A 23,784-nucleotide genomic window follows, 5' to 3' on the forward strand; every position below is an offset into this window, starting at 1 on the left:
AAATCTGCTAATAAACTGGTTTTCGGTGTTTGCTGGAGGGTGCTGATATTTCCGAACCCAGGGTGAATGAGGGCTCTGGGGGGGCTTATCCACAGCCCGTCTTGCTGAAAGGAGCAGACACGGAGCTCCCAGCATTGCAGCCCTGCCACGATGCTCAGTGTGTTGGAGCTGCATCCCAGCACGGTGGTGGGCAACTCAAAGGCTGGTTTGCTCTGCGGCCACAGGAGCTGGGAAAGATATTTCCCTGCTTTTGCAAAAAAATCCTTCTCCCCAGAACGGTCGCCCCCGGCTCTGTCCTCAGCCGGTTCGGAGGATACAGGGACAGAATAGCGAGCCGGTGAGGTCATGGGGAGAGAGTTAGTCACATCCAACTGGGAAAGGGAGAGGGCTGCCAACCAAGGCTGCTCTTGCACCATGGAAAGCTCGCGTGGGTCGGAGCGGACCCCCCCTCCAGGCTCCCCTGGGCACCCCGGCCAAGCCAGGGGTTGGTGCAGCCTTGCCTCTGCACCAGCTTCCCCAGAAACTGGAGGGGGCAAAATAATTAAATCGAAATCTAACTTGTTCTGGCATAAGCATGAACCTTGCTTCTCATAACTGGGGCGATACGGGCTAGAGGGGGTTAAAAGCCTTTCCGAATCGGAGACTATCTGGAGCTGTCGCACAAGGGAGGGAGATCATGGTAGAGTTTAATGAATGACTTCATTTATATATTAAAAAAAAAAAAACAACAACCAAAAACCCCAACAACACGGTGGCTTCCTGCCAGGCCCACAGACAAGGGTTTCTATGGGAACCTGGGGGAAAATAATAAATAGGAGTGTGGGACGAGTCGGGAAGGGAGGAGGGGAGCCCAGGCTCTGGTGCGGGTCAACTTTATTCCCCATGGAGAGCAAGGTGGCAAGGGGTGACGAGCGGGGAGAAGGGCGAAGGGCGGCTGCATTTGCTGCTTGCAGAAAGCCCCCACCCAAAACAAGGCAGGCAGGAATGACACCACGGTGGAGCCGTCTCTTAGGCCTAGACCCAGGATGTGCTCGGTTCCCTGCTCCCCCATGCACTCAGCAGGGATGGGTGACCTGTCTCCATCCAGCCCCGCATCCTGGCCCTGCCACCTCTGGGGAGGTGGGAGTTTGGGAGGGCAGGGATGCGGGGTCACCCCCAGCATCCTGCCGGGGTGGTGGTGGGACCGCTCCGCAAAGGGAGGCGACCCGGGCTAAGCTAGGCAGCCTGGCTGGTGCTGCGGAGTAAAACAGGCTCCAAGTGAGCCTCCCCTGGAAAGGCTGACAAGGTTCCTAGTGGAATTACAAAAGCCAGATTTTTCTTGAAAAAAATATCTCAACTAATCCCAACTTTTTTCTTTTTCCTTTGCTGGGAGAAGGGGGCAAATGAAAATCAAATGAAAGCAGCATCTTGGTGAGGCCCCCTTGCACGGTTCATAGTCCAGGCTGTGGGCACAGCTGGGCAGGCTGGCAGACTGATGCTTCTGGGGTCAGCTGGAACGTGCCCCTCTTTCGCTCAAATGAGGGATGAAACAAGTCTCAGCTAAGGCATTTCTGGTTTGTTTTTTTCCTTTTCCCTCTCCACAAGCCCTTTGCCCCAATCCGAACTGATGTCACAGCGTATCTCCTGCAGAGCATCGGGACTGCAGTCCTGGGGGTGTGCCCGAAGTGGGGGCAGGCGCAGGTCGGGCTGGGTCCTGCTGCTGGTGGAAGATCACCTTCCCAGCTCCTGTGTGCATGCGGCTCCCATGTGCATGCCTCGCACGAGAGCGTTTCTGCAGACAGGCATGCAAACACCAGGGGAAACAGCCCTTGTGATCTGGTTTGGACCTGGCTGAGCCAGGGGTGAGTGGGGAGAGGGAGCATCTGCCCCAGCATCTGCCCCAGCATCAGCCCTGGGTACCACGAGTCAGACTTGCCCCACTCCAGCTGCCATGACAAGTCCGTTGGGTGAGTGGTGACCACACCGTGGTGGCATGTCCTTTTCTGCCTGCATCCCAGCCGGTGCCGCCAGCGGTGGAGCAGCAGCCGATGCTGGGTGGCGATGCTGGGTGGCGACTGGTGCTATCGCAGGAGGAGGAATGTGGCAGCCGCCTTATCACTTCCTCGGGGATGTAAGAGGCCATTCTGCCGACAGAGGTGTTATTATCCAGCAGATGAGATGCCTGGGAGAAGCCAGGGCAGGTTTTCCTTCTCTGCAGGGGGGGAAGGAAGTTGGGCAGGGCAGAGAGGAACACAGCCGCTGCCCTCTGCCACCGTGCCCTCTGCTCCTGCTTAAGGAAACTCACCCCCAGGGTGCCGATCTCACCCTTCCTGAGCCAAAGCTTGAGACAGAGGGGTGGAATTTCTTGCAGCACTGCAAGACCCTTCACAAACCCTTCCTGGGGCGCAAAGCTGCTTTGCAGGGAATGGTGCTTCCCAGTGGGCTTCCAGCTTGCAGGAAAGCGGCTGCTGTGGGACGAGGGGGATAGGCACCATGTCTTCCTCGGGGTTGGGAAAGGCTCTCCTGCACCCCTCTCCCAGCCCGTGCATCCCACTTTATCCTTGCACATCGGCTGGTCCCGCTGTGGAGCTGTGCCAGTGGAGCTGGGGATGCCACTTGGAGGACCGCTGCTCACAGCGGGAGCGCTCTTCTCCAGGAGCCCCCCGCTTGCTGTGGGGAGCCCAGGCACCTCGTGGGGATTATTGCCAGGTTTCACAGGCACTGCCCGACAGTGTTAAGGATGGGTTTTCCTTCTGTCCTGGCAGGCTGACAGCACAGTGGAGTGTGGAAGATGAGGAGGAGGCGGCGAGAGAGCGGCGACGGCGGGAGCGGGAGAAGCAGTTGAGGTCCCAGGCAGAGGAGGGCTTGAATGGCACCGTCTCCTGCTCGGAGAGTGCGAGTCCGGCGCAGGAAAACCAGTAAGAAATACCCACAGATAAATCCTTCAGCAACACACTCTCTCCTTGCAGCAAAACCCTCCCGCATCCTTGGAGCAGCTGTCTGCCGTTTGGGGTGGTGTGGGGAGATGGGGAAGTTCCCTAACAGGTTTGTGTTGGGGGATTTAGCCCAAACGAACAAATATGTGTTTCTCATTTGGGCAAGAAAAGCCAGAACCTGTGCTTTACACGGGGTTTTTTTTTCTGGTTTTTGGTTTTTTGGTTTTTTTTTTTTTGTCTAGAGCCTGAGTGTTCTACTGCCCTGAGAGTTACAGTAGGACAGCTTGGGCCAGGCTGAGCTCAGGCAGGGAGTCCACATCACCAGGGCTTTCAGTGCCTTGTTAAAATTCAGCTTGTGAACCGTCCTACACTGAAACTAATGGAAGTTCCTGGTATCTGCGATAACAGACACATGCCTCAGGATGTGACACACAACCCTGGGCAGATCATGGTGCTGGTGGCCAAGCAAGCGATCACCTCTTCTGGCCGGGCTCCCCGCCTCTCCCTCGGAGGGGGCTGCCCTGGCAGTGGGCAGCGAGGAGCAGCTCCTGAGCTGGTGCAGTTCACAGCTCCAAGGGTTAAAGTTAACTTCATGCTTTAATGGGGCAAGTCCTAAATGGAAATAGCTCAGGAGGCATTTATGGAGATGCTGAGCTACCTGCTGTCAGAGGGGAGCCCCCTGGAGAAGGGATAGGATGACGAGTCACGTCCCCAGCACCCCACTGCAGCATCCACCACAGCCTCCCTGTGTCCACAGTTCAGCAGCCCAGGGGCTGTGCAGAACTAGGGCTGGCACAAAAACCAGTCTGCGCTCTGAGTTGACAAACTCAGTCTCCCCGCTAATTCTGTGTTCCAACTTATCTAAATACGTTAAGCACAATGAAAAGTGGCAGCAGGGTTTGGGATTACAGTCAGAGAGAAGCAGCAGCTTCATTTTACTGAAAAAATAGCAAAAGCTGTTTATAAAAATCTGGGTTTTTTTCCATGAAAAGATCAGTTATTTCTTAGATACTTTCAAAATTATTCAGGACTCTGTTGGTTTTTTTGTCTAAAAGCATTGCAAAGAAGCTTCAGAATCTTTTGTGGCAATACACCTGGTGATGTTCTGCAGACAAAATCACTGCAGTCTGCCCTAAAAGCAAACAGAAGATCTGGAAAGTAATAATAATTGTTAGCTTTTCCAAAACCCCTTTCACACAGGGCCTGGAAAATAATTCGTAAAGGTCTTTAAAACAGCAGACAAGATCTCTGCTTTGCCGGAAGATGCTGTGAGCGGCCCCGGCACAGAGCAGCGTGCAGCAGCCCCAGTCCCGTGGGTATAGGCACAGACACGCTGCTGGCCCCGTGGGACCGTTGGCGTTGCCCAAAATTAATCAAGTGCTTAAGCATCTGTGAAGGGCGGTAATGACAAGAACAACTCCTAAAATAAGGGGGTTTGCTCCCTGCTCCCTGACGCTCGAGCTCGCTGGGCCAGGCTTTACCAGAAGGATGTTTCTTCTTTTCTGGCCATCCCCTGGTTTCTCCTGCAGCTGCTGACAGCCACCTGGGCTTGCTCACGCAGCCAGGGTCAGCCCTGGCTATTAATCTTCCGAAAAGCTTCACTCTCCCTTGTGTAAACACTGCCTCCTCCTTCACTCGGCACTTCCCATGCCGGGACTCATCCTGTCCATGTCTCTTCTCTTTGTGCAAACCCACCCTCTGCATTTCCTTGCACCAAAGGGACAGAGCAAAGCTCCTCTGCTGCCTTCCCCCCGCTAAAAAAAGAGAAATAACCTGCAGAATGGCAGGTTTGCAGGAAAGACACGCATGGCCTTGGGAGCCAGAGGGATGGATGACAGCTTAAGGGACGATGCTGATGGGGCTGGGCTGGCTTAGTGTTTCCCCTGGGGCTGTGTTTGTAGAGGGGCACAGGGAAGGGACCAGTTTTCAAACAGCATTTGGCCAGTTTCCAGCGTTCCTTGGGAGCTGCTCAGGGCCGCAAGTAGCAGAGGGATTCTGCCTTGGGCATCACCAACACTGCAGCTTGCCTGAAGCCCTGAGCAGGGACCCAGCAGATCCCTGCTCCCATCCTGGCTCTGCATCAAATTTCCTGAGCGTTATCTTGTGGCATCCACAAGCTGCTGCCACACACGCAGCAGAAAATAACCCAGCCTGGGCTGCGATGTCCTAGACCTACGCGGCATCGCTGTTTGGCAGTCCAAGGGGATCCTGAACCGTGGCAGGAGCCGGGCTGTACTCAGGCGTGTGGCCGAGCAGACATTTTCGGTGCGCACCCCCTGCTACCCGCCCTGGTGAGCCTGGTGCTTTTGTATACCCTCAGCTCCTGCATCAGTTCAATAGCAGATTTCCAAACCTCAGAGAAGTTTTCATATTTATTTTTTTTCCCCCCATATTTTTGCCCAGAGAAGTTTGCCCATATTTCAAGCCACCACGGTCATGGAGGAGACCAAGCATCTCCCGACACCACCGGAGAGCCCAGAAAGGCAAAGCAAGGACTCTTCCATGTTTATTATGTACTTTGAACCTTTGAGTTTTAAACTAATCTGTGAGTCGCACATCCTAATTCCAATTCACAGGTGATGTGACCGCCCTGTATCCCAAAAACATCTGCCAAGCCACCTCCTCAGGCCGATGCTCGCAACACCCCTGCCCACCCAGGACCCCTGGCTGGGAGGCGAGTCTCCTTCTGAATGCAGGGGGGAAAAATAGGAAACCCCCAGGGCTCCCCATGCATGGCCAGCTCGTGTCTGGTGCTGGGGGGCTGTGGCTCCCCACAGCCGTGGGGCGTTCCCAGGCAGGGAGCTGGAGTCACGCAAGCGCTTGTGAGTGGCTCAGAGCTGCAGTGGAACGTGAGGATCCAACCCCGACCTTGAGCTGGTGGCCTCATCTTCGGCTCTCGGTGACCTGTTCAGGCTGCTGCTGCTGTCTTGCCTGTGGGGCTGCGTACAAGCACAGGACAAGCAGCAACCAAGTTTGAAGCACGTCTGGTCCTAACAAGCTAGGGCCAGCTTTGGCAGAGAAGAAAAACCACACACTTCTTGGTGCTGATGTGCTGCTTTGCTTGTCTTCTGCTTGCCCGCGTGCAGCCCCGGAGCCCAGGCAGGCAGCAGGGTGCTTCTGCTGCAGACATGGGGCTGCTCCTTCTTCCTCTCCATCTTGCAGCGATGCCCTGAGAGACCCCTCTGTACAAGGGCGCTCTGAAACACGTGTCAAAAGCATCTTCTGTAACAGAGGACAAGGCTTCAAGTGGGATTTGGGAGTGGCCAGAGGAAAGAAGGTGGAATAACTGGGGGGAGAGGAGGATGGTATCGGGCTGGGGGCTCTTTCAGACCAGGTTTGGGTTTTTTGCACCGCATCCTAATTTTCCTTCTTGCTGTGTTTCAGCTATGACTTTAAGCCATCTGGGACTTCAGAGCTGGAGGAGGATGAGGGGTTCAGTGACTGGTCCCAGAAGCTTGAGCAGCGCAAACAGAGGTGGGTAGGACACAGCTGGACTAAGAGGAGGGGAACCAATGCACCCAGCAGAAGGACTGTCCCCGAGGAGGGGTGCCCAAGCCCAGCTCAAGCCTAGCGTGCATAAGAACAAGGCCAGAGGCTGGAGCGTCAGCAGGGCAGGATGAGGCCCGCACCGCTGGGATGGATGCTCTCCGCCGGCCGTGCGGGCTGGTGAGGAGGAACAGGCTCAGGGGTGCTCCAGGCTCTGAGGGTGTTTGGATCGAGCTTGGCACTCCAAGCAACAGCCTGCCAGGATGCCTGGGTTTGGCAGAGCGACAACAGCAGATTTAAGTTCACTGAGCTGCTGCAAGGGTTGAAACAACCTCTAATATAATCCAGGCCAGCCTAAAGAGCTGGTCTAGGTTAGCGCTGCTTCCTTACTCCTGTCATAGTGGGTGTTAATGGCCCCAGCCCATCTTGCGCTCCAATTCTCTTTCCCTGGGGGAAAAACAGGCAGCAAAGAGCCCCGAGAGGGGCTTGTGTGTTCAGCTGTTTCATCCCCATCTGCCGTCGCTCACCCCTTGCTGAGCTGAACCAAACTCCTGCCTTAACCACTTCCCTGGGACACCGTCTACCTGCACGTGAACTCTGGGACTCAGCTGTCTTGGCAGCTTGATGGTATAGTGAATTTTGCCCCTGTGATGACACAGCCTTTTCTTTACCCCCAAGACTGAAAAAACGCCTAAGATTAATATTTAAGGCTGAACAGATAACTAGAGCTCTCCTCTTTCTTATGTCTTTCCACACACCAGAGCTAAACCCCTCTGCACATTGGACCTTTGCAGCTCAGAGCCCACAAGCCTTGCTCAAGCACCTTGCTGTGCTGTTGATAATAACGTCTGTGGGAGCAATTAGAAATCAGCCCCACCTGCTTTTTGGCATGCTGCCTCTTTTTCCACCCTACTTGCAAAAAGCTTGTCTGGAGAAAAAGGCTGCTGTTATTCCCTCCTTGGCCTTCAAAAGAGAATTAGCTGTAAGGGTTGCGTTATCCTCTCCTGAAATCGCTCCTTGGGTTTTTCTGTGATGCTTGTGTGTTTTTTCTGTAGCGAGGCAGGAGGGTGCTGAGCAGGGGAGGGAGGTGGCATCCATGGCAGGTGAAGCCCATCAGATGGGGTGATGCTTTAAGGCAGGGGCTGTAGCTGAGCAGTCTTTTGGCTGGGGGCTGGCTGCGAGAGGCAGCTGGAGCGGCTCAGACCCTGGGGCTTACTGGGAATGGGCCTCTGGTTCCCTGGTGGGTGGCTGTGCCCTGCAGGGTCCCGGCAGCAGCTGTGCCCTGGCTCGGGTGAGGGGCAGGCTGGGCGTGCGGTGCGAGCACAGGAGGGCTGTGCCCCACGCTTCCCGGCTCTCTGCTTACCTGGCAGGGAGCAAACCCTGATTTTTCACATGCAGGGTGTTTAGGTGGTGGCTATGGATGAGGGGGTGGAGATGGTTGCTGTCAGGTGGAGCTAAACCAGCTTGTGCAACCCCTGAGGACCTTGGTGTGAAGGTGGTTTTTTGTGTTTTTTTTTTTTTTTTTTTTGTTTTTTTTTTTTTTTTTTTTGTTCTGGTTCCCTGCTTTGGGGGAGGAGGTCCATGCAAGAGGGTGGGAGCTGTGTCAGGCTAGCTGCCTGCCATACAAAGCTGCTGTGGTGCAAAAGGCATCCTATAGATTGCGTTGTACCTGCTGGCCTTATTTTTTATTATGAGCTTGCGCTTTAGCTGGAGGCATTGCAAGCATTCTGGTGAAGAGAAACTAGTTTTCTGGCCTTTCAGAGTCTGTTTGCTGTTGGTGACTGCACTGATGGTGTGAGAGGATGGCCAAGCGAGCCAGCGTATGCATCAGCTTTTTCGCTGGGCATCAATGAGGAGGGCTGGATGGTGGCTGTCTGTCAGCTGCCTTCCTAGCAGCAGAGAGGTGTGGTAGAAAAGCCTTACTTGAACCTTTTTTCAGGTTTTAGTGCTGGCTGGTGAGGTGGAAGCAGTGAGTCAGCCCTGCACTTTGGTGGCTGCCCACTAGCCAGCTCTCTAGCCTTGCTGTCACAGGCTGGGTGATTTTTCTAAGAAATGGTTGGAAGGAGAAAGCTGTCCTCCAGCTGGGGAGAGTAAGATGGCCACAACATTGTGGTGCACCGCTGTGAGCTGCTGAGAGCTCTGTGGTTACGTGCTCCCCTCCACCAACTGTGCCTGAAGGCACGGGCTGCTCTGCTTTTGCGAAGCTGATGGCTTAAACACATTCCTGGGTCTCTTCAGCCTCAGAGACCTGGGGGAATCCTCCTGTACAAACCCCACTGTGGTGGTTTGAAGCCAAGGGGTGGCCCTGGTTGCTCTGGGACGCCTTTGTTTTACTGGGCCATGGCATGGGCCGAGGTGTAATTTATTCCAGTGGGCACAACCGTGGTTTGGGTGCGGACAAGGCATCGCTCACGGAGCACTGTGCCTTGCAAGCGAAAACCCCACGTGAGCAGCTCTGCAGCCTTGCCCTGCTGTTTAGTTTCAGCTCGGGAAAAGGGGGATCTTGGGAAGCATGTTCATGTGGTGTTGGTGAGACCCTCCTCCAGCGAGAGGCTCTGCGATGTGCGAGACGCATCCAGGCGGAGGAAGGCTGTTTGGTGCTCCGCGCTGGATGGGTGCAGGGAGCCGTGGGGACAGTGTCAGGTCCGCGTTGGTGCCCCAGGACCACAGAGCATGCTGGTTTGCCTGGGATTTTGGCTGTAGTTGAGCAGACAACTGAGCCAGCACTACATCGTGGTGACAGTGTGCTCTCTGGGGTCTGAGGGGGGGTCTGATCCGCGTTTTCCTGTGGGTCTTGCCTGCAGTGAGGCTGGGAAGGTGAAGGTACCTTCAGCTCTGCCACAACTCTTAGTTGAGCTGAGTCTTGGACACTCAGTGTGGGAGTGTGACGGGACTGGTGTTACACCTGGGTGCCTGGAATTAGGTGGGACCACGAAGTGGCTGTGAGCCCTGGTGTCAAACACCCAGCAGGCTGTAGGATTGGGGATGTGTGTGATAAAACTGGATTTCTAGAGGTCTGAGGCACCTGATGGTGTCTGTAGGCTCACAACGATTTTTTTTGGTGCTTTGACCTCTGTCCCCCTCCTCTAGGTCTCCACGACAGTCATATGAAGAAGAGGACGGTGGTGTGAGGGAAACTGAAGTCAAACTGGAGCAGATCCAGCTGGGTCGGGAAAGCCTGGAGGAGATCCAGGAGGAGAATGTAGTTATCAGGGAGGAAGAGAGGCTGTGCCAGGAGGAAGAACCGGTCCAAGAGCGTGAGGAAGAGGAGAGAGCTGAGCAAGAGGTGGGATCAGGAGGAGCTGACCACCTCCTCTTCACAGGGCTGCTGGGGGAGCTGGGGGCTGCTCTCCAAGAGCTCGGCTCACCATTGCTGCTTATGCTGCCGGGTGCTGAGCCCACGTAGATGTCCTTTCGTGGTGTAACCTGGGGCTGGTGCTGCTCTCGCCTGTGTCCCCTCTGGGGGTGGCTGCAGGCAGCCTCTGCCCGCTGTGCCTGTCCCGGGGCTCCAGGTGCCAACTAGTGTCCCTGCAATCCCGAGAAGGAAAGTGCTGCTATTTCTCCTGTGGTTTTGTCGGCAGTGAGCAGGTCTTCAGGAGAACTCAAATCTAAATTTTACTGCTTGTTTTTTCTCTTCTCCAGCCTTTATTGCACCTTTGGAGCACTTTGGCTTGATGTATCTCTCAATCTTGCGTTGCTCCCAGCTGAGGCTTTCTTGCCTTGCTCTTCTGACAAGGTGTAATTCCTGGTTAATGAAGGAGACAAACCTGGAACTTGAGAGGTGTGCGAGTCCAGCAGGGTGGCTGAGCTTCAGATATCTTTTGTTGTAAATGGATTTTAACTTGCTGAGGCTAGTATGCTTTCTGCATTTGAACCGTGTGTGTGACTCTCTCTAGCCCTTCATTCTAAAGGCAGCTGCTCTCTCTCCTTGTGGCCTCTAAATGAGAAATTCAGGTTTTCGTATCTCCACAGTGGTAAGAAATCTTTACAAACTGATGCAAGGATCCCTTTTCATATCATTTTGGAGCCTTGAACCTGCAAAACTTCTCTGATTCCCAACCCTGACTGACACATGAGCTTCTTCCTGGATGTTTCAAAAGTAGATGATGTGAACTCAAAGTTTCTGTGCTCACGTATTTATTTAGTGGAAAGCAGGAAGCCTGGAGACAGGGAAACAAAAAAATCACTGTTGTTGTGTAGTAAGCAGTTGGACCAGCTCACTTCCTGGCTTGTCCATTTTCTGCACTCAGGAAAAGAAGAGAAGGAGAAATGACGAGGAAGAAGAAGCATCAGAAAAGCGCCAGAAGGCCCCAAGCCCCCCCGGCGGGGAAGAGGAGGAGCTGGGCTCGGACCACGCCACGGTGTGCTCCATGAAGGTTCGTGTGCCTGCGCCCCTCTGGAGGCAGGGCAGCCACAGCACCTCACCCGTGACGAGGAAAGATGATCCAGGGCTTGCGGTAACGTAGGGTGTGAATCCTGTTATCCCACTCCTGCTACGGGCTGGGACAAGTGGCCTGATCTGTTCCGCTCATCCGCCTCGGTTGTCTGCCTCCCCTCCTCCCGCTTCGCTTGCGTGCGCGGTGAGGCTGCCGCTGTCTCTGTGTGGGCTTTGCCAGTCACCGTGAAAGTCTGGAGTTCGTTGAGGACTCCAGGGGATATTGTAATACTGAGAAAGATGCCTGTGCTTTCAGCTTGTGATCGTGGTCAAAGGTTACACATGAACTTAATCAGAAAATGAAGTTTTCCTTCCCTCCCAAAAAAACCCCCAAAACTGAAGCACTAGAATTCCCCTATCTTTCTTAGAATAAAATCAGAAAGTATGACTTAAGCTTTTTAAACTGAGATTCCTGATCTCTGTAGCATTGTGTCCTCCCCAATCACATCTGTTTGCATTGATGCTCTTGCAAAACTTCCATTTTTAACGCCACCTGAATTGCCACCTGAATTGCATCTCATGACTTCTGTTGCATCGTCCACAAATACCCGTCCTGTCCCCATGCTTTTAAATACAATAGATACAGATAAGCCATTTCGGTAGTGAATGGCTCCTTGCCTTTGTAAGCCCTAAGCTTGTTAATTGTAGCATGGAGGGAAAAGGTGAGGAGCCTGTGTAGCCTGTTAATCTCTTGTTGGTACTATCTTTGCTTTTTTTGTGTTAAGATCTGTGCTATTTGCTGCTTAGTCAATACTTCCCGGATGAGGCGGATTGTATGGATGCTTCCTCTTGCACAAGTAAATAGATTGTAAGAGGAAGGTTTCATCACCTACAACCATCAAGTTCTTGCTCGTTATGGAGAAGCCTTTTAAAATTGAAATAAGAATAGGGGAGGGAGGGTGTGTTTGGACGCAGGCCATGTGCTAACGTTGGGTTTGAAAAGTGGGATGGGGGTGGCCAAAGCATATCCCTGGAGCGGAACTGCTGGGGAAATGTGGGAAACTCTTCCAGCACCTTTCATGTGCTGAAACTTTTGTCATTACAAGCCCAAAACACACATAGCTCCATGACCTGAGCTTAACTCCTGCTCCTAAGATTAGCCCAGGGAAAGGTTTAGAAATACAGTCTTCGTGTTTTAGACAGTGATGTCAGAGCTCACCAATACACAAAGCTGGATGTAAAGCTGCTCAGGAAAAATATGAGCTTGGGACCTTTCCAAAGGAAGGAGGATCTTTACACCCCAGCTCGCAGAGCTTTGTGTGAGCACTGAGAATTAAGCACATTGACCACCAAGAAGGTGTTTTGGCACGGGCTTGCTCAGCAGAAACACTGCTGGTAGTGGAAAGACAAGAGCATCTGCAGTGGGCAGCGAGCTCCCCAGCCAGCTGTGGCTGGTGGAGGCCAGGTACACATCTGGGGCAGGCAGATGTTGGGTCGCAGTGCGATGGGGTGTTCAGAGGGCCAGTGTGACCTGGGGGCTGAAAGAGGTGTGCGGTGGCAGGGGGGAAACCTCGTACCAGCCCTGTTTTGTCCCAGGCTGCTTGTGAGCTCTGAGTTTTGAGGTTGGCCAGGTGAGCAGCGGTGGTGTCTTCTGGCCTTCAGAACATGCTTTGGACCAGAGAAATGCATGAATCTGCCTGCAAGGAATTGCCTTACAGGGCAGGGGGCGGTGGTCTCCGAATAGCTTAGGGAGGTTTGTTCCTGCCTTGACTGTCATGCTGAGATCTACTGTCACCTGCAGGCCCCTCTCTATTGAGCCTGTTGCTTGTTTGGAAGCACCTGTGGGTGGCTTGCAGCTGCACAGCATCTCTCTGGAAGGGTTGGCAAGGTTTTTTCCTAGTGATACCTTACCTACTTGTGATTGAGAAGCTGAGACATAGGCAGGGGTCTACCAGATTCCCCTTTCAAGTGCTGTTGTGTCCCATGTGGTGCCAGCCTGCCCATCAGTGCCCCAGGGGGATGAGCGACCCACTCTCTGAAGTCACGGCTCGGAGGCAAGCATCAGCTCCTGCAGCACCGAGCGAAGGAGGGCAGCCTGCCCAGCAGAAGCAGCTGGCTGATGGGATGTGTCACACAGCTCTGCTGGGACCTTGCAGAGTGACTCTCCCCAGCACATCTCTTAGCCAGGGCAGCACCATTTCATGATTGTGCACTTCTCTAATGGGCTCAGTGCTCTTGGGTGCAGCTGTTAAATGTGTCCTCTCTGTGACACTGTCTTGTCTTGTGCTCAGCTGAAGTTTAGCACCAGCATCCTGAGAGCATCTGAAAATGAGCACCTAGTGCTGCCTTTTTGCTGCTGCCTTGGTGGGTGATGTTTCCAGCGGCGCAGGCAGCAGTGACACGGGGAGAGAAGGTTCCTTGTTACTTGGCTGCTGCTCCTGCGCTCTGTAGGAACTGCTGTTAAGAAAGAGCCTGCCCTTTTACTTGAAAGTGATTTTTTTTTCTCACTGTGTTCTTGTTTTCTGGGGCATGAAAGGGCGGTGAGGTTTAGCAATGCTTCAGCTTTCCTTTATCCAGTGGTTGGGATGTGTTTGCTTGCCTTCCTGCCTTGGCCAGAGAGACCTTGCACAGGAGCCCCTGGTGCAGAACTCTCTTTCCTTATGGCCTGACCTGCAGGGCTGCCTTGCAGGTGGCTCCACGTGCTGGCTCGCCCCGTCTGTGTGCTGCTCCGACGTGGGTAACCTGAGGTAACTCCTGCCTGTGCCGCTCTCATGCTTGGCTCCTCCCGCAGATGCGGTTGGTAGGGCCTCTGGTTTCCCCCCTTGCCTTTCCACACTTGCCACTCTCTCTGTTAGGTCTGGCTGGGAGACTGAGCGCCCGAGAGAGATACCTGGCCCTTGAGCAGGGGGAGTAGAAAAAATAGTCTTGGTTGCTGTTTTAGCTGTCAGTGAAGCTGCACATTCTTGGTTTGCCCCTGAAACTGGTTGGGATTCTGCTCACCTGCCTTGGAAAGGAGGAGGAAAGGGGATGCTCCCTGTCTCTCTGACCTATGTGGGAACATGGGGCTGAGTGAGGCATTTCTAACCAAAATCTGGGTGAGGGATCAGGGAAAAGAAATGGTTGTATTACAGTCAGCTGAGGTGACCTACATCTGTCCGAGGTCCGTGGACAAAAGTAACATCTTGGCCTTTTCTCTCCCGTTTCAGATCACAGACAGGACCGAGTCACTGAACCGCTCCATAAAGAAAAGGTATTTCTGGGGCTGACCTTGGGGTGCCGCAGGTCCCTTCTGCAAACCGAGGGTGCTGGCGGGCCCTGCTGCGGGGAGGGGAAGGAGGGACAGGCCGCCTGTGGCCCTCAAAGTCCCCCCCTTCTGCTTGAGGCACTGGGGGATCACTTTAATCTTCTTCACTGCTTTCCAGTAACAGCATAAAGAAGACTCAGCCTCCCCTCCCCGTGTCGAAGATTGACGACAGGCTGGAGCAGTACACACAGGCTATTGAGGTGGGCTGCTGTGCTGTCCGTCTGCCCCGGCCTTCGAGGAGCTCCCTTTGCTGGGCGCTGCTCTCCCACCGTGCCTCTTAGCCTTACCATCTGGGAGGTGACAACTGAATTGTCTCCCCTTGGCTGGGAGCACCCCATTCTGTCTCCATCTCCCTTCACAGCATAAAGTAGGTTTCTTTAGAGACCTGTGCCATCCTTGTCTCATCATGTTCCCTGCTTCAAGGGTGGGAGCATCTGGCAGGAACTAGCAAGACCTGCAGGTCTCCTTTTACACCCCTCGTCCCTGAGGACCTCCAATTATGGGGAGAGGAGGGGGAAAAAGAACACACTCCCTGATGGTGATCTTACTCCATTTATTTTCCAGACATCCACAAAGGCTCCAAAACCTGTCCGACAGCCCTCTCTCGACCTTCCCACCACCAGCATGATGGTAGCCAGCACAAAAAGCCTCTGGGAGACCGGAGAGGTCACAGCTCAGTCTGCTGCGAAGCCCCTGCCCTGTAAGGTACGGCACTTGCAGGACTTGCCTTGCTCGTGCGGGGGAGGGGGGGCTGGCCTCTGGGCACAGCCAGCGTTACGCTTGCGTTAGCCTTGGTACTGCGCGGTGGTGGTGCCTACCAGCTATAAAAGCATCTGCGTTGGAGATCCGACCTCCTCCATCAGGATGCAAGGCTCACTGCAAAGACCCCAAAGACCTCAGAGCTTTGCTTTGTCTGTGATAGAGTCCCAATTTTTTTTCTCTGTGGTACAGCTAGGAAAGCCTCTGTGCTGCTGGTTGGGGCTCTGTTTTGAAATGGGAATAAAATCGGCTGGTGGGGAGAAAGCGTAGGTCTGCTGCAGCGGCTAGAACTGAGCTCCATCTGCTCAGCGCAGACTTCCATCTAGTACCAAGATGATAAATCTTGTAAACTTGGAAAATGCAAAGAGTATTTTGTATTGTGCTCTTAATTTCACTTTTTGGTCATTCTCAGCAAGGCTGGTTCTGTAACACATCAGTTGCAAACCTCTGTTTATGTGAGTAAAATTCCTTCCACGTAAAAAAAAAAAAAAGCCTTGATGTTAACATGTCCTAACTATTTAAGAAAATAAATATTTTGGACCTCTGATCCAGGGTTTTGTTGAGAGTAAGAGAGGGGAAAACGTAGGCCATAGTGGGAATAGGAGTAAGTTTTCAGTCTTGGGTTTTAGCTGCAGCTGCCATAGGTCAGATTTTGTGATCTTCTAAATAAAAAAGGAGGTCAGATGTGTGGGTTTGGAAGGGACGTGACCAAAGACATGTTCACCAGCGTTAGCAGTGAAGGGTAATGAGAACATCATCTTCTCAGGATATCGTGGCTGGAGACATCATGAGTAAAAGAAGCCTTTGGGAACAGAAGGGCGATCCCAAGCCTGAGACCAGTATCAAGGTGAGTTTCTGTCTGTGTGAGCATGAAAGCACTTGCTCTTCTGTGGAAAAAAAAAAAAAAAAGAGCTTCTGGCTGGGTTGTGGAAGCATTGAGCAGGTGTTCTGCAGGGACAAGGGCTGCCTGTATCTATCAATGCAACCGCATACCCAAGAGCTCTTCCTAACAGTGAGCTGCTGTTGCTTCAGCCCTAGTAAAAACGGGGGCAAAGTTGTTTTATAACCAGTAATATCGAAGGGTGTCTTGAACGGCATGTTGTGCTCAGCCCCCGAGTTGGGACCCCCAGCCTTCTAGGCTCAGAGGGAACTGCAGATGTGAGTTGCTTTGCTCTTGTTAGGCTTTTTAGTCTTGAGAGTAAAGAAAGCATGCAAAATTAAGCGAAGCCAAACCTGAGACAGTAGTAACACTTGCAGACGGATCTGGGGGTTTGTGCCGACCAGCAAATTTGTGGGAATGCCCATTAAAATGCACTGCTTGAACTGTCCAGGCTGGGAGAGGAAGATGAAAATACCTTGTCTGTTCCCGAGCTGGTGCTGCTGCCAGCGTGGTAAATGGAACCGGCTCTTGCCACGGGTGAGAGCAGCCCTGGCTGAGAGCCCTCCCTCGTGACACCTGGTGCTGCATCTTCCCGTTCCTGTTCCACCTCCTGTGCCTGCTGCTTGAAGTGGTGGTTGGTCTGTGCAAAGAGCTTACGTGGAAGTGGCAAGAAAGGAGCACAGAGCAGGCTGTCTCCAGGCCCTCTGGGATTAGACGACTGTATCACATGCTCCTCTGGCTTCAATTGTGTGATCTCGACTGCCTGTTGGAGGAGGAAAATGCTGACTTTGACTCTCTTTTTCTCTCCTGTTCAGTCCACTCATTCTGGCAAAAGGTATAAATTTGTTGCAACAGGCCACGGCCAGTACAAGAAGGTGTTGATAGATGATGCTGCAGAGCAATAGCATGCTTGGAGAACTCATTAACCAGGTAGGTGGGGTATGACCTTGCACTGTGTGACAAACTCCTGGCAGTGTTCTGGCAGGACATGGGGGTTATTTCTGCTGGGTGAGTTGGAAGGTGCCGTACGGTAACAGCTGGAGCGTTGCTTCTGGGCAAACGTCTGACTTGCTGAGCTGGAAGCCAGTGGGCACACAGCAGGGGTTTGTTTTGGTTTCTGACTTTCTGATGCCACTAGGAAGCGTAAATACCTGTGTTAGTTTAATCTGCAGAATAAGTCCCTCAGCTACTGCTGTTTGGATGAAGATGTGTTTGCCTTTGCTAGTTTGAAGGAATAGTCTCTATCTGCTTTTTAATTTTTTTTTTCTTATGCTCTCTGATGTTGCAAGGACAAGTAGATAGCTGGAGGGCATTCTGGCTGAGTGTGGGGGCTGATGTACTCCTGAAATTCAGATGCTTCTGGGGTCTAATTCCCAGATTTACTGAATTAACCAGGGGAAAATCTTTTAATGATTTCAGCAACCTCTTGGAACCAGCCTGTAATTAGGTTGTAGAGGGGAGGACATGAGCATCTGCTGTGCTGGGTAGACCAACAGAGCAGAAAGGGCTGTCATCAAATGTGCAGAAAGGGCTGTCATCAGATGTGCAGCAAGGGGGAAGGCAGAGCTGGGTTGCTGTCTCTGTGCCCTCTTGAAACGATTTTTGGATCTCGTGCTCTTATTGTGGTTGTGTTAATAGATATCCCGGTGTTATCTTGAGTGGATGACAGTAGAGGGTTGCAGCAATAAGGAGGACTGGCATAGAGGGATGTGATAACTGGTTGGATCCAACTGGGCAGCATCTGGCACAGCGAGAGGAGAGGAAGTTGTTGGGGGTGAAAACAAGCTCATTCACTTTTTTCCTACTATAAAAAAGAAGCTTTATTTCATAGCCAAGCTTATAAATAGCTCTGTCTGCTACAAAACACCTTTTGTTTCTAAATTCTTCTTTGGGCTGTGTTCCTTCTTTCCTCCCCCCGAGGAGCTGGCTTTGAGCGCAGCACATCTTGTTTGGGTTTCTTCCTTTTGCGGTGCCCATTTACAAGAGCAGCTCTCCTGAATGCCGCTTTGAGGGGTACGACGCAAAGCCTGCTCAGAGCTGTGGTTTTAGATGTGAAGGAGGAGGAGCCCACAGGACTTGTATCTTCAACTTGATTCTCTGCCTGTGGCTTTCAGGAACCTGTTTTAAGGTCTCCTCTTTGATCGGTCCTCTTTCTCCTGAAGTCTGTTTCAATGCACCAGGTGGGATCCTACGGAGCTTCAGTTCTTTATAGCAAGCAGGTTTTGGTTGCCCTACCTGAGCTGCTGCTAGCAGCTCTAAGGAAGATATCCTCAGCTCTGGTCTCTTTCCAGCACCCTTTCTTGAGAGGCCAGTGAGTGTCACGGGATGTCCCCCTGGGGCTCCAGACAGCCATAGCTTGACACTGTGTGCTCCTTCACAAGGAAGGTGTTACAGGCTGCGAATAGCCAAATGACTCTGATGGCTGAAGGACCTTGGCTTGTTTCTCTCCTTGGGTTTCTAGCTGGCTGTGTTGTGTGCTGTGAGGCCCCTGCTCCCCAGCTCCTCTCTGCTCCCCTCAACTATGTTCATCCTTTTTCCCTGCTGCTGGATCCCTTCGTGGTTGCCTTTTTGCTGCCAAACTCTTCTGACTTGCCCCCGTGTCACTTACCCAATACCACCGCATCAGCTTTCTAGTTGCTTGAGGACGGCTACAGTTTTTCCTCCTCCCCTCCCTCCTGGAGCTGCAGGACCTCTGAGCAGGCTGCAGAGCCAGGGCTTTTCTCTAAGTGGCAATTTGGGCTCTTAGAAGCTGCCCAAGGCCGTTTGACACTGAAAACAAACCAAACCCTGTGCCCAGCAGGTTCCCTTCCCTTGCCCAGCGCGGCAGCTTGGCTGGGGTGTGCTGCAGCGGCTCCCAACGCGGGGGCACTGGTGGGAATCTGTTGCACCAGGCATCTGATACCTTCTCCTCTGTGATGCTCTCGTGCCAGGGTCCATCTCTGCAGGACTCACCGTGCCTGCTGTTTGCCTCTGCCCTTCGCTTTTGGGACAAAAGGACTAAACCATGCAGCCAGACCTGCTGCCTTCTGCTTCCCACGGTGGGAATCACTCCCCACTGGAGATGCTTCACCTTCCACCCCTGCGTGGTGGGACTGGGCTGTGGACGCAGCCTAGTGGGAAGCCCGGCAGATGCAAAATGAGCCTTATGTGGGTGTTGCTGGTTTGTTTTGGGTGGTTGTCCTCACTGTAGGACAAAGTGGATTAAGGCACAGTTGCTTCTGAAACCATCTTCCCTGGCCAGATTCACTTCGTCTCGTAAGTGTAATCAGTGTCGGCTGTTCTGCTTTGTGCTAATGCTGTGGATCTTACAAACGCAGATTTGTGCACAGGCACCCATCTTGCTGTGGGATAGTAAGGCGCTGCTTTTGTGCTGTGTGGTAAGGTTGTCTTTATCTGCGTCAGGCATTCTACGTGTTTTACACTGCGTTCTCTCTGACTTTTGATTTTGTGTTGCTGTGTGCTACAGTCTTCTCTTGCAGCACGTTGAATTCTTCTGCAGAGGCTTACCTGGGATCCACTTGTGATTACTGGTGCGTTTCCAACCTCCCTCTGTTCAACTTTTTCTTGGGAAGCTGGGAGGTCAGAGATATCCAAACTTTAGGTACTTGGTTATTCTTCCTTCTTGTTTTCTAATTTTTATTCCTTGGCATAGGGAAGGTGTTATAAAACAAAGGGGATAAGAACAGCAAAGTGAAAAGTTCAGTAAGGGTTTGATGGTAACTGAGCTGCTCTTATAGCATCATTGCAAAATTGGAAGACTTCAGAAAAGCAAAAGGGGCTCTTGATTTTGTTTCTAAGTCTGTTCACAGTTTGGCTATGGAAATTTTGGTCAGGTCCATATCCTCTGCACACAAACAGTATGAAAAGGGCTGTGTATTGAGTTTCCTGTTTGGACTAAATACGGCAATCCTATGTTAGCTGTGTAGGAACATCTCAGCATATGACAAAGTCCCTTGTGAAACAGAAATAGCTGATCTCCAGCTTTCATGCTTATAAGCCCGCTGGCGATGGAGGTGCAAAGGGTGGCTGTAATGCTGGAGAGCAGAGCTGTCTCTGTGGATGGACGGAGTTGGGGGGTTTAAGTACCCTTTTTTCAGGACACCAGGCACCAGTAAGTATGCAACTATCGTGATGTTCCCCCTGAAAATGAGACTACATGCAGTTAGCAGACAGCCCCCCCCCCCCCAAACACCCCCCCCCCCCCCCCCCCCGAGAAAAAAAGCACCTTGTTTAAAGACAGAGTTGTCGACCCACATGCTGATGCACGCTCTGGCTGTACTGGAAGCATGGTAAAATACACAACACAACTTGACTGCCGCAACAGAGTTAGTCTTCTGTGCGCTATGATTTAGTAGACTGACCAAGGAGGGCATCAAATGATGGTGCCTGGTTTTTTAGGCAGGGGAACTGCTGTGTGAGAGCAGGATGGATATCTTGTGCTGTGCCTTGGGTGGCAGGATGAGCTTCCACCTCGTTCGCAGTGAGTGAGTGTGGGGTGCACTTTCAGTGGAGAAGCTAAAGAGATGACGTGAGGTGATGTGTGTTCTCTTTGAGTTCAGTTTCTAAGATTCCTTAGAGGAGATGTGGAGCAACCCAGATTCCTTCGTGTCTCATCTACAACTGCTTCTGTTTCTAGGATTTATCTTGGTCTTAAACACAACAAAATAAACTGGTATTCCATCCTCCTCCTCTAAACTGGGCTTTTTCTACCCAGAATTTGTCTTCACCGTGTCCCTCCCCTCTCTTCCCCCTGTTACTGCAGATGGCATGGCTTGTTGGCTCTTCTTAAAACAAGTGCATGTTTCTTTTCCTGGCTCGTGACCTGTGGATGTGGTGTATTAACACGTTTAAGCTTATATACGTATGGAGAGTAACTCTTAAAGCCACAGCATGAGGCTGCTGGCTTGGAGAGGTTTTATTTAATTTTATTTTTTCCTTACGCTAGGCTCTGATAGGCAGTAAACCTAGTCATAGGTATTCGCTTGTTTGATGCCCTGTAGGAACCTCCAGAGGTGAGGGTCTGGTGGAGCAGCCTGGCTTCAGTTGACTGACCATCCCGATGCCATTCTGTTAAAGCTCTTGCTGTGCTCCTCAGCCACTTTGGGTCTAAACCGGCTCACCTCAAAGGCGGTGGTGATCTTTGTCATGGGTTTGGCAGCCAGTTCCTTCAGTTTCCGGGCATCGAAGCGTGGCTTATGTAGGAGGATGGGTAAGCGGCGGGGAAGAAAGATGCTTTCTTCTTTCCGTGGCTGTTTTTCTTCTGCTCGCTGCTGCTTCTCCTTGTTGACTGTCATCTGGTATAAAATAGCATCCCACATCCTTGTTGCCCTCGATTTAAATGGCCTGTGGTCTTGACTGATGATTGCTTGAGAGTTGTCCTTCTCTTGGCTTCCTTCCTCCTGTCCCAGCTTTTCCATCTTGGGCTCTGGGAAGTTGGATGCTTCTGGCTGCACCATCAAGTGCTTCTTGAGGCGATGCCAGCCACTGGCATTGGCTCCAGGAGGTCTTGCTGCTTCTGCTGCTGATGGTGCTGGCTCAGCTTTGAGAGGGGGGCTGGCATTTGGTAAGCTGGGGGTCAGCTGCGGTTGAGTTAAATGTTCTGTGTTGGTGTCCGTGGAGGTGGCCTCGGTGCTGTCAACTTGTGCAGGGCTTGCTGTGGCTGGATGTGCTTGCCTCCAGGGAGGGCTGGGTGTCCATGGTTTTAGGATGTCACCATCTTGCTTGGGTAATTCAGGAGCACTCTCTGATTCAGATATTTCAGTGTAGTTTCCATGGGTTGCAGGCTTATCGGTGTGGGTATCGGAGGTGCTGGGCTTGGGTGAAGGGGCTCTGATGGGCTCCCCAGTAGGAGCAGGTATGGGAGCTTGATCAGGAGGCTCTGCCTCTGCAGCAGAAAGGAGGGGAGGCTCCAGGGTGGGAGCTGTGGCCTTGCTGTCATCGAGCGGGGCGGGTATCTGCCCTGGAGATGGTTCAGAGTGGCTTGTTTCAGGTGCCGGAGAAGAAGGCCTTTTGTCTTCATGGCTGGTGGTGGTTGTTGCTTGGGTCTGATTTGATGTGGGTGTCTTAGCCCTGGGTGGCTTGACACTGTGGAAATACGTGTGCACCTTGCTGACGTAGGTAACCTCTGGTGCTCGCTCTTTACTGGGTGTACTGGAAGGAGGAGGCTGGGGGAAAACAGCTATTGAAGGGTCACATGGAGTGGGAGGGTGGGTGTCCATGCCTTCAGGTTTCTGTGGAATCTCAGGAGCTCCTGGCTTGTGTAGCAGGGGCATGGCCGGGGAGGTTGTGAGTATGAGGTGTTCGGCAATGCGCCTCTGCTCGGTGACCTTCAGCGTGAAAGGCTTGCTCTTTCGGAAAGGGGAGGGGATGCGGTGGGTGATGGGCTTGATGGAGAGGTGGGATGGAAGGCTGGCGGAGGGGGGGGCTGTGGTTTTGGGGGGCTCTTCTGGGGGAGTGCTTTCATTGTGCTCTAGGTCAGAGCTGGCCTCGTTCACGGGCGAGAGGCAGGACCGAAAGGGCTTGGCTTGCTCTGAAGCTAGGATGGCGTTCTTCTTGGCTGCCTTCTTCAGCAGCCGCTGGAGCCGCAGGTTGTCCTTCCCAGGCTTTGGTAGGGTGGGAGGGGGAGAAAGGTGGTGGTGGATGGGAGCAGGCTGGATGGAGGATGATACTGTTATGAGCATTGTCATCTCCTGGAAGAAAACACAAAGCTTAGAGTTGGTGTGGGCTTAGCCCTGGGCTAGATTCCGAAATATGCACACATAAGGCCCCCTCTCCATCTCTCCAAAAGCCATAGAGATGGAGTCAGTATTGTGGGAGAAGTGCATTGGTCTTGGTTTTCTTAGTCTCCCAGGATAGCCTCAGAGGGTCGTGAGGGTGGTGTAGCAAGGTGAGAGATGTACTGGGAGGATGCTGTATTGCCAGACCTGGAGCTCTCCTGCTCCTGGCGTTAGCACAAAATCCGGTGAGAGTTCCTTGGGACCCCAGGTGTCCGTGTCTTGGCAAGTCCTAGCGGGATTTGAAAGGAGATGTCAAGAGAAACAGAGGAGGTTTGAAATTTTGAAGCTTTGAAACATTCTCCAGAGGCACAAATCGGGAATGTTTCATGGCTTTCCAAATTCCAGTTATTAATACTCTGATACGATGTAATGTACAACAAAACAGCCATGAACTCCGTGTGTCATTTGAGTCAGTCAGCACTGGTCTGGACTGATTTCAGCAGTGTAAAGACGTCCCTGTGAAATGCTGGACTTTTCATTTAAAGTTATTTATCTGGTGGGAAAGTGCTTTGTCACAACACTAACCCTGACTGGTTTTTGCTGCGTAAAGCACAGCAGCAACCTTCTCCTTCTGCAGTCAATCTCAGATTGACTAGTAAATCAATTTAAGACTAGTTTTCTCTTTCCCTTGGGGAGCATTGCTGCTGTCCTGCCTCTGTCACTCCTCCTTCAGTGCAACAGAAGTGGGTCGTGCTCTGCTGGGCCAGGTCTTATCCCCAGTGGCAACTGCAGCTGGACTTGCTTTGGCCAACACTGTGCTGCTCCTGGGGGGATGCACAGCGGCTTCTCCTGCTCTGTCACTAACTCACCACCATCTCCTTTCTAGTGAGCACTGGTTAGATTTCCTGCACGGTGGCGCTAAGGTTCTGTGCTGGGGATAGAAAGATAAAACTAGTCTCAGTTCATCCCTTTTTCTCTTCCTGAGCTGAGGCTGAGGAGCACCAAACTTAGCCTCTGACCTGCAATGACTCTTTGGCAGCCCCCAGAAAGAAGTCTGACTGTCCTGGCTCTCAGCACAGAGCTGCTGTGTTTTGCTATGGAAGGAGGAAAAGCTATAAATCGCTGCGCTGCTTAACCCCCGTGCTGGATGCAGCTGAGCATCCTGGAATGAGTACGAGGAGGTGGGGTGGTCAGGGTTGCCCAGTGGGGCTATTGCACGTGCTCTGCTGAGTTCCTCATGGCTCCCTGCTCTGGTTAGTGTGGGTATGTAGCATGATACCCGCTATGTGGGAGCGCTATCCAGAATAAAACTCTCAGAAGCGCAGAACGGCGATTTGTGGTTGAGTTTC

The 23,784-nt window shown here is 52.5% G+C and overlaps 2 protein-coding genes across 5 annotated transcripts in view; one reads left to right on the forward strand and one right to left on the reverse strand.

Moving 5' to 3' along the window:
• LSP1 (lymphocyte specific protein 1) overlaps window positions 1-23,784 on the forward strand; it is a 51,098-nt gene that overhangs the window by 23,242 nt on the left and 4,072 nt on the right. For 2 of the 4 annotated variants that reach the window (XM_055722222.1, XM_055722223.1), the window contains exons 2-10: window positions 2,745-2,897; window positions 6,300-6,389; window positions 9,492-9,687; window positions 10,652-10,858; window positions 13,983-14,026; window positions 14,199-14,280; window positions 14,645-14,785; window positions 15,606-15,686; window positions 16,535-16,649. In XM_055722222.1, the coding sequence (XP_055578197.1) occupies window positions 2,745-2,897; window positions 6,300-6,389; window positions 9,492-9,687; window positions 10,652-10,858; window positions 13,983-14,026; window positions 14,199-14,280; window positions 14,645-14,785; window positions 15,606-15,686; window positions 16,535-16,624 (1,084 nt within the window). In that variant the 3' untranslated portion in view covers window positions 16,625-16,649. The remainder of the gene's footprint in view (window positions 1-2,744; window positions 2,898-6,299; window positions 6,390-9,491; window positions 9,688-10,651; window positions 10,859-13,982; window positions 14,027-14,198; window positions 14,281-14,644; window positions 14,786-15,605; window positions 15,687-16,534; window positions 16,650-23,784) is intronic. The other 2 variants (XM_055722224.1, XM_055722225.1) reach the window with 1 other exon arrangement.
• Window positions 20,403-23,300, reverse strand: PRR33 (proline rich 33). Its single transcript, XM_055722221.1, has one exon. It carries the CDS (start codon window positions 22,403-22,405, stop codon window positions 20,759-20,761), a length of 1,647 nt encoding a protein of 548 aa, XP_055578196.1. The 5' UTR covers window positions 22,406-23,300; the 3' UTR covers window positions 20,403-20,758.

This window comes from Falco cherrug, chromosome 10 (genome assembly GCF_023634085.1).
Source record: "Falco cherrug isolate bFalChe1 chromosome 10, bFalChe1.pri, whole genome shotgun sequence".
Lineage (NCBI taxonomy): Eukaryota > Metazoa > Chordata > Aves > Falconiformes > Falconidae > Falco > Falco cherrug.

Excerpts from the sequence above, each read along its gene's own strand:
- PRR33 (XM_055722221.1), bottom strand. The coding sequence starts at position 22,405 with ATGACAATGCTCATAACAGTATCATCCTCCATCCAGCCTGCTCCCATC.